The 22,655-nt window shown below is 38.7% G+C and overlaps 2 protein-coding genes and 1 pseudogene across 2 annotated transcripts; 1 reads left to right on the forward strand and 2 right to left on the reverse strand.

The window, feature by feature from the left end:
• Positions 1-574: 574 nt before the first annotated feature.
• On the reverse strand, positions 575-4,060 carry LOC116108204. The gene is made up of 8 exons (XM_031394472.1): positions 3,899-4,060; positions 3,683-3,805; positions 3,580-3,599; positions 3,262-3,377; positions 2,241-2,705; positions 1,924-2,141; positions 1,343-1,762; positions 575-907 (listed from the first exon to the last, which is right to left on the reverse strand). Exons 1-8 carry the CDS (start codon positions 4,058-4,060, stop codon positions 575-577), a joined length of 1,857 nt encoding a protein of 618 aa, XP_031250332.1.
• A 6,314-nt stretch (positions 4,061-10,374) lies between these two features.
• On the reverse strand, positions 10,375-11,279 carry LOC116108206 (probable RNA 3'-terminal phosphate cyclase-like protein). Its single transcript, XM_031394473.1, has 4 exons — positions 11,239-11,279; positions 10,989-11,106; positions 10,596-10,776; positions 10,375-10,493 (listed from the first exon to the last, which is right to left on the reverse strand). Exons 1-4 carry the CDS (start codon positions 11,277-11,279, stop codon positions 10,375-10,377), a joined length of 459 nt encoding a protein of 152 aa, XP_031250333.1.
• Positions 11,280-12,139: 860 nt separating this feature from the next.
• LOC116108179 lies at positions 12,140-15,251 on the forward strand (annotated as a pseudogene).
• The last annotated feature ends 7,404 nt before the right edge of the window (positions 15,252-22,655 follow it).

A 22,655-nucleotide genomic window follows, 5' to 3' on the forward strand; every position in this document is an offset into this window, starting at 1 on the left:
ATCCCTCTTTTTTCTCAGCCAATTCCTCCACCACCAAGAACCTGGTTAGATTCAGGCATGATACATTTTTTATTTATTGGCTGAATTGGAATACTCGCTTTTGAATTGAGAAAAAAACTCTCGAAGATCTTTTATCTTTTTTGAGGATAGAAAAGCAAAACAATCAATCAACCTACTGATATTGGAAGACTCAAAAGTCTCAAACGATTCATCTAATGTATCATGATGGGATAAGCTACTCTATATGAGGGAGTAGTACCTCCAAAGCAATTGAGAGAGACACAGAGCAGCGAGAGAGAAGAGTTGCAGAAAAACTTGCATGCCTTTCTTATTATGATGAAGCAATATAAATAACCCTAAAATAATAAAGTCTTAATAATCCAACTAATGCCCAACATAAGGAATAATATCATCAATTAACCAAAACTAATGACAATAACATAAAAATAACTCTGCTACTCAAAGCCCAATGCAATAATCCTTTGCCCATGCAGGAGCTTGCCAAGTCATTGTAGGATATCTTCCTTCCATCCTCCCCAGCCTCTCCTTTAGCTGGATTCTTATCAATACTCCCCTATTCCACTTCAACCATGTCCTCAAGGTTGTGAGACAACTTCTCGTAGATGGCCTCAAATGTCGTACCATCCTCCCAAGAGGTGCCCTCTAGTGGTAAGCCGTGCCATTGAACTAACAGTTGCGGCACGTCAACTCCCTCATGCGACACAATTCGGAGGCCAAGCATAGCAAGGGGAGTGATGTGTGGCTGATCTCGGTAGACCAAAGGAGGTAATTGCAAGGGTGTGACTGTCAGAAAAGCCGAACACGGTTTCAGCAAAGACACATGAAATACGGGGTGTATTTTGGACCCTTCCGGAAAGGCCAACTTGTAAGCAACTTTGCAAACCCACTGCAAAATTGCAAAGGGTCCATAGTATCATCGCCCGAGCTTGGAATAAGTATGCCCACTCACCAACAATTGATGATAAGGCTATAATTTCAGGTACACCTGCTGACCCACTTCGAATTCCACAGGTCGCTGGCACTTGTCAGCTTGGCTAACCATACGTTGCTAACCGCGACCCAAGTTTTCATTTAACTCTTTCAAAATGTGGTCACGAGAGCTAAGTTCAAAGTCTACTGCATCCATATTTGATTCACCGAACACATACGGTCAGATCACCGGAGGCTCCATACCATACACTAAAGTAAAAGATGTGGTTCCGGTTGAAGTGTGGAATGAAGTGTTATAGTAGAATTCTGCCCAGGGAAGGAAATCCGACCACTTATCATGTTAGTCCATCACAAAGCAGCGCAAGTATTGCTCAAGGAATCGATTTGTTACCTCTGTTTGGCCGTTCTTTCGCTGATGATAAGCTGAATTGTGGAGGAGGGTGGTGCCACTAAGCTGAAACAATTCCCGCCAAAAGTTGCTCAAAAAGACAAGGTCCCGATCATTGAGAATTGTCTTAGGTAAGCTGTGGATTTTATAGACTAAGTGAACAAACAAAAGCAGCAACTTTGGATATCGTAAACCCAGGCGAAGGGGTCCAAAATGCGCATATTTGGTCAGGCGATCTACCACCCCCATGATGACCGAAAACCCGGATGACAAAGGCAACCCCATGATAAAATCGAGAGCTACCTCCTCCCAAATCTGAGCTGGTATAGGCAAGGGTTGCAGAAGGCCCCCAAAAGAGCGAGCTTGGTATTTGGCCTGATTATACACATGACAACCTTGAATGAAATCCTTAACATCTTTGCCCTTATTACGCCAATAAAAGTTTAAAGACAGTTTACTCAGAGTTTTTCTATAACCACCATGACCACCCAAGGGTGTGGCATGAAACTCCACGAGAAGTTGCTAACTCAAAGATCCCATTGCTGGAACCACCACACGACCATGATAAAACAATAATCCATCACAAGACTATAACCAGGAGGCCATGTGGAGCTACTGTGAAAATCGGCCAATAAAGCCGCACAATGAGCATCTGTCACTAGATAGTCACGGATGTTTTGTAAAATTTTAAAAGTAGGAACTGACAAGGCTAAAAAAGACTGCTCAACTGGAGGTAGTTCATCAACAAATTGGCACGAAAAGGCATCGGTTGCGATGTTGTCCTTTCCCCACTTATAACTCACTACAAAATCAAAACCCAATAATTTAACCAAATAAGTTTGTTGTTTAGGGGTTTGAACTACCTACGTAAGGAGGTTGCAGAGGCTTTGCTAATCGATACATATGATAAACTTGCGACCCAACAAATATTGGCGCCAGCGCATAACTGCTTCAGTAACAACACATAATTCCCTAGCATACGCAGAGGCAAGTTGCATCCATGAAGATAACTTCTTACTAAAATAGGCAATGGGATGCTTGTGCTGCATGAGTACTGCCCCAATACCTTGCCTGGAGGCATCAATTTCAATCACAATAGTCTCAGCAAAATTCGGCAAGGCAAGTACAGGTGCCTCAATCATGGCAAGCTTCAGGTTGTTAAATGCTTGTCGTGCTTCCATAGTCCAACAAAATTTATCTTTTTGTAAGAGGGACGTTAGCAACGCTGCAATGGGAGCATACCCACACACAAACCATCGATAATACCTTATCAAACCCAAAAATCCCCTCAACTGGCGAACATTAGCCGGAGTCGGCCAACTTGTCATGGCTTGAATCTTGGAAGGATCCAGCTCAACCGCTGTGCCTGAGACAATATGCCCCAAGTAATCAATTCAGCTAACCCCAAACAAGCATTTTCCTTAATTGGCATAAAATTGATGAGCTTGTAAGCAATTAAAGACCACCATTAGATGTTCAACATGTTTAGCCTCCCCTTTATTGTAAACCAGAATAATGTTAAAGAAGATGATAACAAACTTCCGTAGGTATGGCCGAAAAAGATCATTCATGGCGGCTTGAAAAGTGGTTGGGGCATTGGTAATGCCGAAAGGCATCACCACGAATTCGTAGTGGTTGTCACATGTCCAAAAAGTTGTCTTTTCAATATCAGACTTGACCATCCTTATCTGGTGGTAACCTGAGCGTAAATCAATTTTGGTAAAAATTTGTTACGCCAAACAATTCATCAAGCAATTCATCGATAGTAGGGATTGGGAATTTGTTTGGCACTATGAACTAATTAAGGGCCCAATAGTCCACCAAAATCGCCAAGACCCAACCCGCTTTTTCACCAACAAGACTAGGGAGGAAAAAGGGCTTTGGCTTGGTCGAATAATGCCACTAGCAAGTATGTCACGGACCATATGCTCCAACTCCCCTTTTCTGGAAGTGAGGGTAACGATAAGGGCACATGCTAACTGGCTCAACACTTGGTCGGAGTGGAATGTGATGATCATGAGGCCATTGAGGAGGCAACCTAGAGGGAGTATCAAAAACTTCCACAAAACTAGTTAAGACCCCTTTCATAAGAGATGGGATTGAAGCTGAGGAGTTGTTACCTGGGAGAGGAGAGTGGTCGGCTAAACTATAGAGCTAATAAGTATCAGCCATTGAATGTACCCGAAGAAGTCGTTCCAATTGGTGAAAGTGAATGGGTTCCACGCTCTGCGATTATTTACCTTGCAAGGTCAAGGCATGGCTGAACCAAGTGAAGGACATAGTGAGGGCTTTGTAATCCATAACAACTGGCCCCAAGGTGGCTAACCACTACGCCCCTAATACCACATCGACCCCATGGATTAGAAGAACAAACAAATCAATAGAGAAGGAATGACCATCTAACTCCAAGGCAAACCCCGAGCACACTTCTGAACAATTCAAAGTATCCCCATTACCAATGAGCACCTGAAAATGGGAGGAAGAAACAATAGGGAGACCCAAATGAATAGCAACCCGCTCTTGTAAGAAGTTATGAGTAGACCCCCCATCCACCAATACCTCTATCGATTGGCCCCCAATATTCCCATGCAGTCGAATTGTACTAGGACTGCGTTGCCCCGTGAGGGCGTGAAAACTAATAGCTACCATTTTTGGTTCCTCAATCATATTAGATGTTTCCTGATCCTCGGGCACAATCTCATCCTTGGAGTCATCGGTCATTGTCAACAAATAAAAATTGGCCTTGCAACGATGCCTCCGATGAAAATGTTCGTCATAATTAAAACAAAGGCCCCGTTCAAGAAGCTCTTGAATTTGAGCCGTGGTTAGCTATTTCACTGGAAGAGAAGATGGTCGTGGAGAAGGTAGTGCCTCTATCCGTTGGGGAGTAGGTGGAGTCAGCAATAACGGAGGTAAAAAGCTGTCATTGGCTTTTGGAAGAGCCCATGAGCGAGAAGCAAATGGATGTTGTGTTGGCTGCCTCAAATCCCTTAACTTATCCTCTTACAAATGGGCCAGGCTGAAAGCTTATGTGAGGGATTGTGAACGGCAAGACTGAACTTCCCGTTGAATTTTCGACTTCAGGTCAGACACAAAACAACTTAACAGAAAGGATTCCGAGAGACCAGAGACCTACGACAACAATTCCTCAAATGAGGACTAATAATTAGTGATGGAACCAATCTGACATAGTTTAGAGAGCTCACCCTAATAATCGACAAACTCAAAAGGGCCAAAACGAATTTGTAGAGCATGTAGGAAAACCGGCCAAGAAGGATGCTAACCATTGGTGTGCATCCAACGGTACCAAGAGAGAGCGGGTCCATCCATAGGAAATGAGGAAACAGTGAGGCATTGTGCTAGTGGTGTGTCATGGTATTCAAAGAATTGTTATGCCTTAAAAATCCAGCCCTTCGGATCAGTACTGTCAAAACGGGGAACTTCCAGGCAAAAAGGCCTAAAGGTGGTATGATTTGCAAGTGGTTGGGCACCAGAACCAGGTGGGGAATCAGCATCACCATTGGAAGACGTCCTTGAGGATGATTGCTGCAGCATGCACAAGGACTGCTCCCAATTGGCATCAAGCGCAGTCACCTTTACCGTGAGATCCTTCAGAAATTCCTCCAANCAATATGGCCCAAGTAATCAATTCGGCTAACCCCAAACAAGCACCTTCCTCGATTGGCATAAAATTGATGAGCTTGTAAGCAATTAAGGACCACAGTTAGATGTTCAACATGTTTAGCCTCCCCCTTATTGTAAACCAAAATATCATCAAAGAAGATGATAACAAATTTCCGTAGGTATGGCCGAAAAAGATCATTCGTGGCAGCTTGAAAAGTGGTCGAGGCATTGGTAAGGCCGAAAGGCATCACCACCAATTCGTAGTGGCTGTCATGGATCAAAAAAATCATCTTTTCAATATCAGACTCTACTCTCCTTATCTGGTGGTAACCCAAACGCAAATCAATTTTGGTAAAAATTGTTGTGCCAAACAATTCATCAAGCAATTCATTGACAATAAGGATTGGGAATTTGTCTGGCATTGTCAACTGATTAAGAGCCTGATAGGCCACACAGAATCACCAAGACCCATCCCGCTTTTTCACCGACAAGACTAGGGATGAAAAAGGCTTCGGCTTGGTCTAATAATGCCACTAGCAAGCATGTCATGGACCATGTGCTCCAACTCCCCTTTTTGGAAGTGAGGGTAACGATAAGGACACATGCTAACTGGTTCAGCGCTTGACCGGAGCGGAATGCGATGATTATAGGCCGTTGAGGAGGCAACCTAAAGGGAGTATCAAAAACTAAGAGAGGAGAGTGGTTGGTTAAACTGCAAAGGTGATAAGTATCAACCACTGAATGTACCCGAAGAAGTCGTTCCAATTGGTGCAAGTGAAAGGGTTCTACACTTTGTGATTGTTTACCTTGCAAGGTCAAGGCATGGCCGAACGACTTGGACATAGTGAGGGCTTTGTAATCCATAACAACTAGCCCCAAGGTGGCTAACCACTGCATGCCCAACACCATATCAACCCCATGGATTGGAAGAACAAACAAATCAACAGAAAAGAAATGACCATCTAACTCCAAGGCAACCCCCGAGCACACTCTTGAACAACTCAAAGAATCCACATTACCAATGAGCACTTGAAAATGGGAGGAAGAAACAATAGGGAGGCCCAAATGAATAGCAACCAGCTCTTATAAAAAGTTGTGAGTAGACCCCCTATCCACCAATACCTCCGTCAGTTGGCCCCTAATATTCCCATGCAATCAGATTGTACTAGGACTACATTGCCCCATGAAGGCGTGAAAAATAATAGCTGCCACTTCTGGTTCCTTGACCAGATTAGAGGTCTCTTGATCCTCAGCCACAATCTCCTCCTTGGAGTCATCGACCACTGTCAGCAAATAAAATTTGGCCTTGCAACGATGCCCTCGATGAAAACATCTGTCGCAATTAAAACAAAGGCCCTGTTCATGATGCTCTTGAATTTGAGTCACGGTTAGTTGCTTCACTGGAACAGAAATGGCTGTGGAGAAGGTAGCACCTTTATCCGTTAAGGAGCAGGTGGAGTCGGTAATAATGGAGGCAAGGAGCTATCGTTGGCTTTCAGAGGAGCCCATGAGCGAGAAGCAAACAGATGCCGTATTGGCTGCCTCAAATCCATAACTTATCCTCTTGCAAAGGGGCTAGGTCGAAAGCTTGCGTGAGGGATTGTGGACAACAAGACCGAACTTCCCATTGAATTTCTAGCTTCAGGCCAAACACAAAAAAACTTAACAAAAAAGATTTCAAGAGACCAAAGACTTGCGTCAACAATTCCTCAAACGAGGACTGATAATTATTAACGAAACTAATCTGGCATAGTTTAGAGAGCTCACCCTGATAATCCACAAACTTAGAAAGGCCAAAACGAAGCTATAGAGCATACAGGAAAACCAGCCAAGAAGGAAGCTAACCATTGGCGTGCATCCAACGATACCAAGAGAGAGCAAGTCCGTCCATATGAAATGAGGAAACGATGAGGGGTTATGTTGGTGGTGTGTCATGGTATTCAAAGAATTATTATGCCTTAAAAATCTAGCCTTTCGGATCAGTGCCGTCAAAACAGGGAACTTCCAAGTGAAAAGGCTTAAAGGTGGTACGATTTGCAAGTGGTTGGGCACTAGAACCAGGCAGGGAATCAGCATCACCACTGGACAACGTCCTTGAGGACAATTGTTATAACAGGCACAAGGACTGCTCCCATTTAGCATCAAGCATAGTTAATTTTACTGCAAGTTCCTTCATAAATTCCTCAAAGGAATTCAATTTTGTATCTTATGCAGCCTGGCCAGTAGAAAGGCAGGTAACCTATTCATCCAAGGAGCGAAGACACATGCCCTCAGCCATAAGGAACGAAAGCACCAAATGACGGGATGATCTACTCTATATGAGGGAGTAGTGACTCCAAAGCAATTGAGAGAGATAGAGAGTAGCGAGAGAGAAGAGTTGTAGAAAAACTTGCATGCCTTTCTTATTATGATGAAGTAATATAAATAACCATAAAATAATAAAGTCTTAATAATCCAACTAATGCCCAACATAAGGAATAATAACATCAATTAACCAAAACTAATGACAATAGCATAAAAATAACTTTGCTTTTATAACTCTGCTGCTCAACGCCCCATGTTATAATCTTTTGCCCATGCAAGAGCTTGCTGAGTCCTTGTAGGATATCTTCCTGCTACTCCATCCTTCCTAGCCTCTCCTCTAGTTGGGTTCCTATCAATTCCTTTAAAAAATTAATTAGATAGTTTCTTTGTTGGACTTGGATTGGAAGATTTCATAATTTACAATGTTCTTAACGTGAAGAAAATATAAATTCCAAAAAAAAAATCTGTTTTGTTATAAAATAAAATCACATGTCACTTGGCTTTGTTTAATACAACAATCCTATCTAAGACACATCTGAATTCTAAGCTTCATTAACGTCCTCCCACAAGTTTTTATTGGAAAGTTGTGGCTTCATATATTGATTTGTCTAACCATTTTATTTGGGAGATGTTTTACATATAAATATCTTTGATTTAGCATAAATATTTTTCTATTCAAACTTTATATCCCTTTGGAATCCTAGCAATGACTTATTTGATAATACATATTGATGTTTGTCATCTATATCATATACTGTAAATGAAGTCATGATTATTTTTAAAGTGTAAAAAAGTTTTTTTTTGCTTAAATAGTAAAATGAAACAAAAATCAACAAGCAAGTAAAATCATGGTTAAGTGGCTCATTGATATTTACTCTCATGTGAGCATGTAACGTTTGAGTTTTCATCTAATGCAAAGCAATTCTATACAGTTGGATCATTCGAGCAAATGTAAATCTAAATGGGTTTGAAATAGGTTTTTGTGCTAATTAATTTAAGTAAATACAGAGAGATTCCAATTGTTAACTTTTGATAATGTGCTTAATTAAGATATTGAGTAGTAACTAGCATAACTTGTTTGTAAATACGGTTAATCAATGATTCCTTTAAAAACTCAATTATGTAGTTTTTTCGTTAAGTACCTAAGCTGTATTGAACAAGATTTGATATGATATATAATATGATATATTGAAACTTCATACCCGTTTGATCTGTTAAACAATTGTTGATGGCCTTTCAAACGGTTCTTCAACTGCATCAAGCTCATTTCATATCGTCAAGAGGCGATTAAAGTATGAGGTTGTGTTGCTTGATGTTGGCGAGAGTTTATCACAAAGTAAAAGCTTTGCGAGTGAAAGTTTGAAGAATTGTATTTTCAATTCATTGATTTTACACTAAGAGTTACAAACTTTATATAGGGGAGATACAATCTACGGAATCTCGTAATTATGTTAATTACAATATACCAACATAATTAGGAGATTACAGGACATCAGAACATTATGAGTATCCTAAAACTGAAAAAATTAAGAGATCACATAATATTTAGGAAATCTCAACACTCTCCCTCAAGTTGGTGCATAGATGTCACACATACCTAACTTGTCTAAACCTTGTGAGAAAATACATTTGGAGACAACCTTGGTAAGAATATTGGCCAATTGATCATTTGATCGAATCTTGGGCAATTCAATAGTTTTTTCATCCAGTTTTTCTTAGATGAAAAATCATTTTACTTCAACATGTTTCGTATGATCATGTTGAACTAGCTTGTGAGCAATGTCACATGCTACTTTATTGTCACAATATAATTGGATTGGTTGATTGGGTTGATAGCCCAAATCTTACAAGAGAAGTCTTAGCCACAAAGCTTCACAAATCCAAGGCTGTTTTAAGAACGTTGTGACCCTAGGCAAAAGTTATTTTGGGGGCCTTCTAATAAAATAAGCATATATTAAAAAAATTATTTCAAATTTATTTTCTTGCCTTTTGAGATGCAAAATCACTAGAAGAGGTGGACGACGATCAGCGGGCTAATGGGGTTAGGTTGGTGGGGGGTTTTGTAGAGAAAATGCTGGAGAAGCGATGGGTGGTGAAATGAGTGATTTCTAATGCCTAGATTAACCAGAATAGACTTGAGAATTCACCGCCCAAAAGGCATCGACGGCCAGCAATTGACAGAGTAAACGGATGAGGTATGATAAGGGTTTTGGTGAGAAGATTGAGGGGAGGAAGATGGTGGTGTTGGGGAAGGCCAACGTGCTAAGTACATGTTGAAAGGGTCAGAAATGGCTATCACACGCAATGGAGCTAGGTTGCGAGATTTGTAAAAAAATTGGCCAAATTGAGGATATCAAGGCTGGGAAAACATTGGAAAATGATAAAGTGATTGTTCCGGTCGATTTTGGTGAGAAAATCGATCGAAATCAGCTCCAAATGGTCGGTGGCGAAAGAGGGGTGGAGATGATGAATGTCAAATTTTAGGATTAAATTGGAGGTGAGTAATTTGAGACATGTAAATGACCCTTTTAGCCTTTCATTGTTAAAAGAAATTCAATGTGTTAATTTAGGGGTATAAATTAGAATATATGAAACTAAAGGTACAAACTTGCTATTTCGTCAAACTTTGGGTGGGAATATATGTAAAAAGTTTATAATAAATTTTGGTCTTTTTTATTTTTTTGGGGGGGCCCCTTGGATTGGCCTTAATAAGAAATTATACATTATTTTTATTTTTGTAATATATTAAAAAAAAAATTATAAAAAATTTGACCCTTTTTGGCCCTATTTTTTGGGGGGCCTAGGCAGGTGCCTCACTTGCCTACCCCTTGAGTCGGCCTTGCACAAATCCCAAGTGTCATTCTCCTAAATTTTGCTTCAATGCTTGAACGTGCTACAATAATGTGCAAATTTAATATTCGCAAGCGTATGAATCACTAATAGCTAGCAATAAGTATACTTCGAAGGTCAATCTCTCACGGAATCTCTCCACCTTTCTGAATCTCTTCAAGAAGAAATGAAGCAATTTCCTTACCAACATTCTCCGGCGGCATCAACTCCTCCTTCTCATCATTATCAATTTAACCTTCCTTCTCATCATTATCAATTTAACCTGCTTCTCCTTGTGCATAAGGTACTGTAGTATCAGCAGAAATGAAGCTACCAGAAGTAGTTTCTGCAACCAGTGAAATTCCATAACCAGGTGACCTGCCATCAAATCGCTCCTCTTGATGAGATAAATTGTACTCAGCACAGAATTGTAATGATTTTTTTATATATAGATATCTAGCTAAAAGAAAGGAAGATAATATCTACAGCAAAATGAGACCATACTTTCCAGCTTGAGGACCAGCTTTATGATCAGTAAATATGTGAACATCTGGAAGCAGACGATTGAAGATTCCACGAGCAGCATGAATCATGGTACTTTCAAACTGAGAAGACACTCTGGTTGAGTAGGTGACCCATCTAATCCTTTTTACCATTCCTTCATCAAGCCAATTAACTGCCTGTACAGAGAAAAAGCATAAGAAAAATATGCAAAATAGATAGCCTCCCATACTCTTTATCTTTTTTTGTCAGTCTTTTTCTAATTTAATTCACTTTACTTTACCCTCTTTTATCTTATCTTTTGCTGTTACTGTTTCCAATGTACTGTATCTTGTAATCTTTTGGAAAATATTCTATTTGCAGTGTACTACATTAAAATTCAAAGGCTCACCGTTAACTTATCAATAACTGGAATAGTCAGAATAACTTCTCCCCCACCATGAGGTGGAGATCCACGACTCTCTATTTTCAGCCCCAATCCTTCATAAGGGACTCCAAAGCGCTTCAACCTGGGTAAGGTAGTTGAACGGAAAGTGTCAACACAAGGGTTCTTAGAATCATTTGTGATTCCTGAAACAAAAAATAATATTACTTGAAGAAACACCCTTTTAGTGACAAATATCACTCCACATTTGATTTACAGCAAGAGACATATATCCACACACATTGATTCAAGTTTCATGTTAAGACTAAGAGCAGAAGCTTCTAATATAAATGGTGCTTTAGGTCTTGAAATTTTTATAAGTTTAAATTCTATCCCTTACTTTTTGACAAACTTTATAGTGTCTGATTATTTGTGCCAGAATATCATGAGTTAACAGAGATATGATTACTGCATCCATAACTAAGATAAAGTCTAGGGTGGATGTATTAGTAAGTATGTTAAACGAAAAATAAAAAAATAAAACTGGAATACACACACCGTGTAATGAGAGTAACAGTAATCATATGACAATGATCGTATCATTACCAAAAAAAATTCTACTAGATTAATTTTTTTTTTTTTTTTTAATGATGGAGTGTTGGATTAATTTGTGCATACATCAAACATCCTATAAATCTAATGCTCTAAGATAAGTCACAAAATATGTGGTTTATAATTTGAACCCAAAAGTTATCGAAGTTACAAACCTTCCAGGTTACTAGATTAAATGTTACTTATAACAAAACCTTGGGATCGTATCTAATCGAAAGGTTAGTATCAAGAATACAGTCACTTTCAATACACTAAAGTGTGTTTAACTTCTTTCAGCTTGTGAGTCAAGAGATCAAGACTTTTGCCGCTTCCGACAAGCTTCAGTACAGCAAATGATAATTGATATAAGCTTGAAGAAATTTCTTGAGCATTTCGTGACCATGGAAAGTGTTTAAAGTGATAAGTTGTTGAAACAAATAGAATTTTTGTTATCTAAAGGGTGTTTGACTTCTTGTTTCAGATTGTGGGTTAAGGGACCTAAACTTTTGCTGCTTCCGACAAGCTGCACTAAAGCAAATGATAATTGATATAAGCTTGAAGAAATTTCTTGAGCGTTTCATGGCCATGTAAAATGTTTAAAGTGATTACATGTTGAAAGGTATATATATTACTCTGCATGCATCTTAATAAAAAGTTATATGTTATCTCTTTATCATTCTTTGGCTCTGATCAAGCACCATGTCCACCCCATTCTCTGAAACAGTTGTTTGCACAGAGTTTTTACTGAATTTTAACGGGACTCTTAGCACACCCAAGAGAAGATGGCGCTCAGCTTGTGCCAAAATCTATTGTTGCAGAACTTTACTGTCTCTGGCCAAAAATGCTACAGTGAGAATCAATACTGAAATAGAACCTGAAATCTCCCAGATAAGCCTCACCAAGCTTGTCAAGGAGAAAAATCTCCAGCAGCTTCTGAATTTTGGAGGGACTCGCGTTGTGGCTTCTGCTCTTGAAACAAATTTTGATGGTGGAATCTGTGGTAGTGATGAAGACAGAGCGCACCGGCGTAACGTATTTGGTTCAAACACCTATGAGGAACCACCAATAAAGAGCTTCTTCAGTTTTCTTGCGGAAGCTTTAAAGAGTTTAAAGATTTTAATCTTCCTCGGCTGTGCAGCTGTTTCTCTTGCTTTGGGAATTAACGATTCTGGACTGAAAGAGGGATGGCAAGATGGAGGAAGCATATTTCTTGCTGTCTTTATTTATATTGCAGTCTCAGCTTTATGTAACTATTGTCAAACTAGAAAATTGGACAAGCTATTCTCAAAAGTCAGAAACAGTATCCAAATTGATGTGGTTAGAAGTGGCCGGCGCCAAGAAATTTCAATACTGGAAGCTGTTGTTGGAGATGTTATATGCTTAGAGATGGGAGACCAAGTTCCTGCTGATGGATTGCTCTTAGATGGGCATTCTTTACAAGTGGAGCAATCAAGCATAACAGGGGAGTGCGAGTATGTAGAGGTAAACAGCAATCAAAATCCATTTTTGTTTTCTGGCAACAAGGTGGTTGATGGGTATGGTCGTCTGATTGCAACATCAGTGGGCATGAACACCACATGGGGCCAAATGATGAGCCAAATCAGTCGACAGACAAGTGAACAGATACCTTTTAAAGCTCACGTAGAGAAAATAATGTCATTGGTAGACATAGTTGGAGGTGCTATTGCTATTTTTGTTTTTCTAATCTTGTTGTCCCGTTACTCCACTGGTCATACAAAATACCCTGATGGAACTATTGAATTCCGTAGTGATCGTATCAGTGATGTAGTTATTCATGTTGTGAATTTAATGTTCCCAGATAGTCTTCCCTTGGCTGTGACAGTTGCTATTGCGTATTCGATGAAGAAGATGATTGTCGATCATGTTATGGTGAGAAAGCTCCCTGCCTGCGAGACAATGAACTGTGTGACTGTCATCTGTACTAATAAAACGGGAACTCTCACCCAGAACAAGATGAAGGTCATAAAGTTTTGGCTTGGCCAAGAACCTGTCACAGAGGGTTGTGCTTCTTTAATTTATCCGCCGGTTATCGATTTGATCCAACAAGGGGTTGCTCTGAATACTGCTGATGGCGCCTACTGGGAAACTTTAGGGTCTGAATTTGAGTTTTCAAGTAGTGATCCGACCGAAAAAGCAATTTTTTCTTGGGCTTCCCAGGAATTGCACATGGATATGGAGGAAACAAAGCAGAGTTGCATTGTTCTCCAACTTGAGGCCTTCGACTCAGAAAAGAAATGTTGTGGGGTTTTGATGAGGAAGAAACAGACAACTCTATCCACATTCACCGGAAAGGAGCAGCAGAAATTATTCTAGCGATTTGTTCAAGTTACTACGATGCTGATGGAAACATGAAATATCTAGATGTTGTTGAAAGGGGAAAGCTAGAACAAATTATTCAAGTTATAGCAGATAGCGGACTTCGATGCATTGCTTTTGCGCATAAACAAGTTCAAGAAGAAGAGCATGAAGATGTAGAAGATCAAGACAAGCTAAATCAACATAGTCTGACCCTATTAGGACTGGTTGGTATCCAGGATCCATGCCATCCAGGGATAAAACAAGCTGTGGAAGATTGTCAACATGCTGGAGTAAACATCAAAATGATCAACGGTGACAATATTTTCACTGCAAAAGCTGTGGCCACTGAATGTGGAATTCTTGGACCAAACCTGCAAGACATGCCCACTGGAGCAGTGGTTGAAGGGGAGGAATTTAGAAACTACACACCACAAGAGAGAAAGGAGAAAATTGACCAAATCTGTGTGATGGCGAGGTCCTCTCCTTCTGATAAACTGCTCATGGTACAGTGCTTAAAACAGAAAGGTCATGTGGTTGCTATCACTGGGGATGGCACAAAAGATGCACCAGCTCTAAAGGAAGCAGATATAGGACTGTCCATGGCAATTCAAGGGACTGAAGTGGCCAGGCAGAGTTCAGATATTGTCATCATAGATGATAATTTTGCTTCTAAAGCCACAGTTTTGAGATGGGGAAGATGTGTCAATATCAACATCCAGAAATTCATTCAGTTCCAGCTTACAGTAATTGTTGCTGCTCTTGTGGTTAACTTTTGGCCAGCACTTTTGGTCGGTAAAATCCCTTTACAGCCGTTCAGTTATTGTGGGTAAGCTTGATCGTGAACACATTAGGTGCTTTGGCCCTTGTTACGGAGCAGCCCGCTCAGGAGCTCATGGAGAACCCACCTTTGAGTCAAACTCAGCCACTTATCACAAACGTTATACTGAGGAGTCTTTTTGCTCAAGCTTTTTATCAGATAGTCATCCTCTTAATCTTACAGTTCAGAGGTGAATCGTTGTTTGGTCTAAATGAGAATCTAAAAGACACTTCGACATTCAATATATTTGTGCTTTGTCAAGTCTTTAATGAGTTCAACACAAGGAAGCTGGAAAAGAAAAACGTCTTTCAGGGAGTCCACAAGAACAAGTTGTTTTTGAGGATTGTTGGGATTACCATTGTTCTTCAAATAATGATTCTGGAATATCTGAAAAGGTTTGGAGATGGAGAGAGGTTGAACTGGGGGGGTGCCTGTATTGGAATTGCAGCTGCCTCTTGGCCAATTAGTTGGATTGTCAAATGCATACCTGTTCCAAAGAAATCATTATTCTGATATGTAGCCTACATCATGTGCTTTATTGTATTTTGTACGTTGCTCCAATTAGTAGCCTACATCTTTCGCACTTTCTAATACATGAAAATGAAAAAAAGTCTTCTGTGCGTCTTTTTACAATAGAATTGGTCAATGAAAATATGTCATCTCTCAGCGAGAGTGAAATATCTCTCATTAATTAATTGTATTGCGACAAGAATACTTCAAATATTCTAGAAGTTGAAATTTTCCTCAATATTGTAGACCAAATTTGAACCTGGAAATAACACAGAAACTGTAAAAAGTCTTATCTTCATGATTAGAAATTTGATAAATTTAATTAAGCGGACCAAATTCGAATAATAATATTTTTTACTGAAATATTGAAATTTAAAAATATCTTAAAATCAATATTTATAGTTTGATTGAATTTAACAGTATATAACTTTGTTATCAATATAAAAAGAATCGATTAAAATTATTACAAATTAGTTATGTTATCAATACTTCATGTAAACTTACAACCTTAGTGATAATGTGTTTTCTTTTTTAAATTATCCTACTACGTGGTAAGCAAGCAGCTGCTTAGGGGGGAAATAAAATAAACTCTTATTTTTATCGTCTTTTTCATTTAGTTTTCTTCCTTTTGTCATATTTTATAAAAATAACAGGGGAGATAACTGATGAGTTTTCAAACCACTGAGGCCTTAATGTATTTATTCAAATCACAAGGGAGCTTCATAAATTTATCAAAAATAATAAGCATTTGGAGTAATTATCAGATGCATATGGACATGATATTTCGTTACATTCATTATAAGGATAGGTCTGTAATATTGATCACTTGTAGGTGGCAAACAAATCAACAATTAATGCCTGAAATTTTGTTAACTCAATTGACTTTATATGAATCTTGAGCTTGAAAATGAATCACACATTGTTAACGGAATCTTCTAATAATATTAAAATCACAATTTTATGAGTTTGCTCCATTATACTGACAAGGGTTTATTTAATTTTATTCTATGAGATCACTCATTATAAAGTTTATATACTTGTTAAAAAAATTTCGTTTTTTTAAATTTTATAATAGAATATTTGATATTTTTAATACTTTCTGAGCGTAACAAGCGGTCTTATACGAGAAAAATAAGATATACTCTTTTAATATATATAGTCAATAATAATTAGATATGTTTTACAATACATAAATCAAAACAAATGCTGATATATATACAAGAATCTAGGCGATGGAGCTATCTGGATCAATAATCAATTCTGCTTTAGCCAAGTAGGTGGAGGCCAAAAAATCTTGGAAAAGCTTGAAACTCCATAGCTCCATCCGCCATTATCATCCTCCAATTCAAAGGTCACAACACTCACAGCAGGATAATCAAAATCCAATCTTGAAAAATCTCTATCAAACAAATAAATACACCTCCCTTTCCTCCCCGAGAATCCTTCACCCTCAACAAAAAACGAATGATTTCCCCCCAGAAACAACGCCTTCTCCTCCAGTCCATCCCTCACCTTAATCCACTCTCGCCTCTCTTCGTCAAGCCTATAAACGTCCACACGAACCGAACAAAACTCATCCTCAGGACCCAAGCCAAATTTGTTATACTTCTCTAACCAATACTTATCGATCAAAAACAAATCGTCGAACCATTGTATCAAAGAGAGTAATCCATGATTTGATTTCGTAACTGCAGCTGCAACTTCGATAATCTTTAAAGATTTAGGATCAATGTGTTAGAGAAGCTGCCCTAGAACTAATCAATTATTGTAAAATTGATTCTATAATAAATGTTTATTTATCAATAAAAAGCATTATCCATGATATCACGTAAATCATATTATATGTATTGATATATGTCCTTAGGATGGCAAAACCGTGACGAGGATATTAAACGTTTCAAATCTTGATAGTGAGAACTATATGATCACATATGGTGGCCATTCTAGAAATGTCCGCAGTCCAGTATTATTCTGACCAAGGACACAGATAATACGGTAAGACTATCATAATGTTGAACGACCCTGTCGAAAGGCAGTGACTGATCTCACTTGTCATGGTTGTTTGCCGACAATCTGATGCGACACATGACTGCTTGCTATAGGCAAGTTCACTGGACAGACCCACCAAAGGATTCCATATGGATGGTAACTCCGGTGTCTATGGAATAAATCCTTTAACGGATGGTGGCGCATGTGATCCTTGGACTTGAGATCACTAGAGTGCCTTGTGTACCGATTGGTGTAGTTTGACACTATCCCAACATAGTTTTATTTAGAGCTATCAATACGGTAGTGATTGGTTGCATCAAGGAGTGTATCAAGACTATGATGGATCGACAAAGGATTCATCACTCTCGGGTACGGGAGAAGTTATCTTACGGCGCAATTCAGTGAATAGCAATGACACTAAATCTGTGGCGACAATGGAATTAAGTTGTTGCTCAATCCAATTTAATATTCATGTCATTGGTCCAATAACTGAATACAAACATGTCGAGGATATCTGAGGTTGACACTATTTATGTACCTCAGCCTTGATGAGATAACAGATGATGAAATGATTTAATTGCACGGTAACCATACTGTTGACAGGCTGAGGTTTCGCTGAATTCAAATCTATCGAGTGACAATGATGTCTTGCTAGGGGCCAATCTTGGTATGTGTGTAGTAAGACGATTAATTGGAGTTAATTGCAATACTATACACTACCGATATGATGAGGAGTCTACGGATCACACACGCTTAGAAGATAATTTAAAAATCAATTTGTGAGAATGGTATTTTCATCTTTCAAGACGAAAGAGTATTTGGATAATCTCGCAGTGTAATGAAATTTGCTAAGGTTGTTACCTGTATTTAATTTGATATTAAAATTAAATGCGTGAGATTATATTTTGAAGGATTAATAGCGGAATTGAAAAGAAAATTAAAGAAGTGAACGAATTAACAGAGAAAAGAGAAAAATTTGTTTCAAGTGTTCTGTTATTGAAAAATTGGTAAAGCAGATCAGTTACAGACGACTTTATATAGTCTGTTACATTTGTTCATAAAACGCACCGTGTGGTGCCTTTACAAAAACAACCCTACTCAACTTCTAATCTTTGCAGAAACAACCCTACTTCTTATACTTATTCCAATATCTTCCCGTAAACCAAAGCCCCTGAACTGATTCAGTTAATCTCTCTTGATCAATATCTTCTCGTAAGCTAGAGCCCATAAACTGACTTTATTACTCTTTCTTAATCAATATCATTCATCACAAACAAAAAATTTGCAAAATTCCACTGCAAAATTTCCACTGCATTCCACTTGTATCACAAAACAGACATCACAAAACAGATTTCCTGCTGTAGAGACTCCAAACTATATCTCCTTACTGTAAAATCTTACAGCTTCACAAACAACAAAACAAGTTTCTGGAAACTGAAAAATTCCACTGCATCACAAACAACAATAAATTTCTGCAAACTGCAAAATCCCACAGCATCACAAACAACAAACAAATTGCAACATTCCACTGCAAAATCCCACAGCATCACTGCATCACAGACAACAATAAATTTCTGCAAATTGCAAAATCCCACAGCATCACAAACAACAAACAAACTGCAAAATTCCATTGCAAACTGCAAAATTCCACAGCATCACAAACTGCAAAATTCCACAGCAAAATCCCACAGCATCACTGCATCACAAACAACAATAAATTTCTACAAACTGCAAAATCCCACAACATCACAAACAACAGACAAACTGCAAAATTCCACTGCAAAATCCCATAGCATCACTGCATCACAACAACAATAAATTTCTGCAAAATTCCACTGCATCACAAACAAAAATAAATTTCTGCAAAACCTACTGCAAAATTCCACTGCATTCCACTGTATTTCTGCTGCAGAGACTTCAAACCATATTTATTGCTGCAAATTCTTACTGCATCACAAACAAATATTTCTGCACAAAATCCTACTACATTACAAACTATATCTCCTGACTACTGTGAACACTGGTTACAAGCTCAGATGTGACAGTTAGCTTCTCCCTTAGCATAGCAAACCGTGAACAAGGGAGGGCTTTAGTTAGGATATCAGCTATCTGATATTTAGATGAAACATGCTGCACATTTAGCAACCTTTTTGTAACTAATTCCCTAACAAAATGTACATCAATTTCGATGTGCTTTGTTCGGGCATGAAACACCGGATTTGAGGATAATGCCCCAGCACTCATGTTATCACACCATATGATGGGAGTGTTGTTTATATGAATGCCAAGTTCCTTGAATAAGTTCTGAATCCAAACAAGTTCAGTGGCTGTTTGACTAAGAGATCGGTATTCAACTTCTGTAGAAGATAAGGACACTACCTTCTGTTTTCTAGATGACCATTGGACCAAGTTACCTCCAAGAAATACATTGTACCCACTGGTGGATCTCCTATCAGTTTCATCTCTAGCCCAATTAGTATCTGAAAATGCTTCTAAAGTAAAGGGTTGTTTCTTGGTAAAAAGAATACCATGCTGCAATGTTCCCTTGACATATCTGAGGATTCGTTTACATGCTGTCCAGTGAACTTCAATGGGCTACTACAAAAATTGACTGAGCTTGTTGACAGCAAAAGCTAAGTCTGGCCGAGATAGTGTTAGATATTGAAGTCCACCAATGACACTTCTATACAGTGTAGGTTGTTAAAACACCTTACTATCCTCCTTGCCAAGTCGAAGACCAGTAGCCATGGGGGTGGAACAGGGCTTCGAATCTGTCATTCCTGCCTTAAGGAGAAGATCTTATGCATATTTGGTCTGGGACAGTAGTAAACTAGAATCATTTCTCTTTACCTCAAATCCCAGGAAGTACTGCACTGTACCAAGAGTTTTTAGAGCAAATTTGCTATTCAAGTAAGCAACTAAGCTTGATATGAGCTCAGAATCATTCCCTGTTACAAGGATATCGTCTACATACACTAACAAATACATTAATTTGAAATCCTTTTTGTAAAAAAACAAACTCACATCTGAAACAGAATTTTCAAAACCTCAATTGATCAAGGCAGATTTGAGTTTATCAAACCAAGCTCTAGGAGCTTGTTTTAGACCATACAAGGATGTATGAAGTTTGCAAACCTGCTCAGGATGACCCTTGGCTGCTGCAGTACCAGAATATCCTTCAAGAGGAAGCATAAAGATAGTTTCAATTAGTTCCCCATTCAGGAACGCATTATTAACATCTAACTACTGGATTTCCTAATTTTGGTCCACTGCATAGGATAACATGACTCTGATTGTGGCTGCTTTAACAATTGGAGAAAATGTGTAGAAATAATCTAGACCAGGTGTTTGTTGAAAGCCTTTAACCACCAACCTGGCCTTATACTTCTGAAGTGTCCCATCAGAGTTTAATTTTATTCTAAACACTCATTTGTATCCTACAACATTCATTCCCTCTTCATAAGGAACAATCTCCCATGTGTTATTGCTCATCAAAGCTTGATATTCAGAGTCCATGGCCCGTTTCCATTCAGGACTTAATAATGCTTCAGTAATTGTTTTAGGTTTCGGAAGAATAGGAATATGAGTAACTTCAGCTTGATAGGCAGTGGAACCAGGATAAGTGGCTGACTTTGATCTAGTGATCATGGGATGTGTGTTTAGAGATGAGATAGAGGGCAATGGAAGAACTACTTCTAAGTTAATGCCAGGATGTGTTAAGTCTGAATCAAGGAATGAGGAATCTGCATTTATAACTGATGTATCAGACTTATCTGGTTGAGCTGATGATATGGGAGAAAGATTGGATGTAACAGCAGGTTGAACAGGTTCTAAATCAGGTTGTAATGGTGATATTGGAGCAGGATTGGATGAGGTAACAGGTTGAACATATTCTGGATCAGGAACACATTGGGGTGTGAAAGCAGGTTGAGAATAATGTTCAATAGGAGCAAAGTTAGATGAAACTGCAGGTGAAGTAGAGTCTGTACAAATAGGAACATTTTGAGGTAGGATCCATGAGCTACTAGAGGTGTTCAAACTAAGATCAACTGGCGAGGTACACCTATGCATTGTGAGGGAACCAAAATCACCTTTGAAGGGAAAATCTGTCTCATTAAACTTGACTTGCTTCGCAATATACAATCTGCCAGTGGAGGCCAAACACAAATATCCTTTATGGGCAAGGCTATATCCAAGAAAAACACACTTCTCAGTGTGATAAGAGAGTTTGTGTCTATGATATGGCCTTAAGTAAGGATAACAACTACAGCCAAAAACCTTCAATGTAGTGTAGTTGGGCTATTGCTTAAACAAAACAGAATATGGTGAGGTAGATTCAAGAACTGAGGTGGGTAATCTGTTTATCAGGTATGTGGCTGTGCTAAAGGCCTCCCACCAATACTTTAGTGGCATACCGGCATGAGCTAGAAGGGATAACCCAAATTCTGTAATAGTTCTGTGTTTCCTCTCCACTCTCCCATTTTGTTGGTGTAAATGTGGACATGGATGCCTAAATAAAATACCATTCTACTGTAAATAACCACTGAATGATCTATATTCACCTCCCCAATCAGTTTGTAGGCTCTTAAGTTTATAACCCAAGTGTTTTTCCACAAAGCAATGAAATTGTACAAATGCTCCATAAGCTTCCAATTTGAGTTTCAAAGGATAAATCCAAGTAAAACGGCTAAAATCATCAACAAATATGATATAATACTTGAATCCTTCCCTAAAGTTGATTGGAGCTGGTCCCAAAGATCGGAATAAACTAACTCTAGAGGATCCTTGCCTCTAGAGTGAGAAATAGGAAATTGGCATTGTTGTAACTTACCAAACTGACATGCCTCACAAAAGAAACTTTTATTTATGCTTAAAGAGTGTTTTACATTCAGTTTGTCTAAAATGACATGAATGGTTCTAACATTGGGATGTCCTAACCTTGCATGCCATAACATACACAAATCTGAATTTGCAAACTTATTCAAAACAGTAACAGATTGAACATCATCAGTGGAACATTTATTAACCATAGTTGTGATAGGAGCATGAGAGGATTCTGAGAACTGACAAGCAGTGGGGAGATATGAAACTGAGCTGGATGACTGATGAACCAGTGGGCTGACAAACTGTGACAACTCAAGCTGATACAATCCATCCTTAACTGCACCTTGAAGAAGCACAGCTCTACTACACTTATCCTTTACCAAACAATGGTCAGAATGAAACTTTACAATGACATTGTTATCTTTAGTGATTTGAGATATACTTAGTAAGTTCTTGGCAATATTGGGAACACATAGTATATTCTTAAGATGAATCAGTCTAGTTGTAACATAAAAGGGTACTAACATCATACCTGAATGAGTAATAGGGATGGATTCCCCATTCCCAACTTGTACCTTTGGGCCTCCTAAGTGAGCAGTTTTGAATGCCAAGTTGGAACCATCTGCAGTCATGTGATTTGAGGC

The sequence above is a fragment of the Pistacia vera genome, unplaced genomic scaffold (assembly GCF_008641045.1).
Source record: "Pistacia vera cultivar Batoury unplaced genomic scaffold, PisVer_v2 Contig557, whole genome shotgun sequence".
NCBI lineage: Eukaryota > Viridiplantae > Streptophyta > Magnoliopsida > Sapindales > Anacardiaceae > Pistacia > Pistacia vera.

Bases quoted from the DNA above. Each gene is read 5' to 3' on its own strand.
- LOC116108204 (XM_031394472.1), bottom strand. From the start codon at position 4,060: ATGACCGATGACTCCAAGGATGAGATTGTGCCCGAGGATCAGGAAACA. The intron at 3,806-3,898 runs GTATTGGTGGAT...TCCCATTTTCAG, and splicing joins TTGGGGGCCAATCGATAGAG to GTGCTCATTGGTAATGGGGA. The intron at 908-1,342 runs GTAACAAATCGA...GCAATTTTGCAG, and splicing joins GAAAGAACGGCCAAACAGAG to TGGGTTTGCAAAGTTGCTTA.
- LOC116108206 (XM_031394473.1), bottom strand. From the start codon at position 11,279: ATGAAACTTGAATCAATGTGTGTGGATATATGTCTCTTGCT. The intron at 11,107-11,238 runs GTAAATCAAATG...TACCTTACCCAG, and splicing joins GTGGATATATGTCTCTTGCT to GTTGAAGCGCTTTGGAGTCC. The intron at 10,777-10,988 runs GTGAGCCTTTGA...TTCTCTGTACAG, and splicing joins CAGTTATTGATAAGTTAACG to GCAGTTAATTGGCTTGATGA.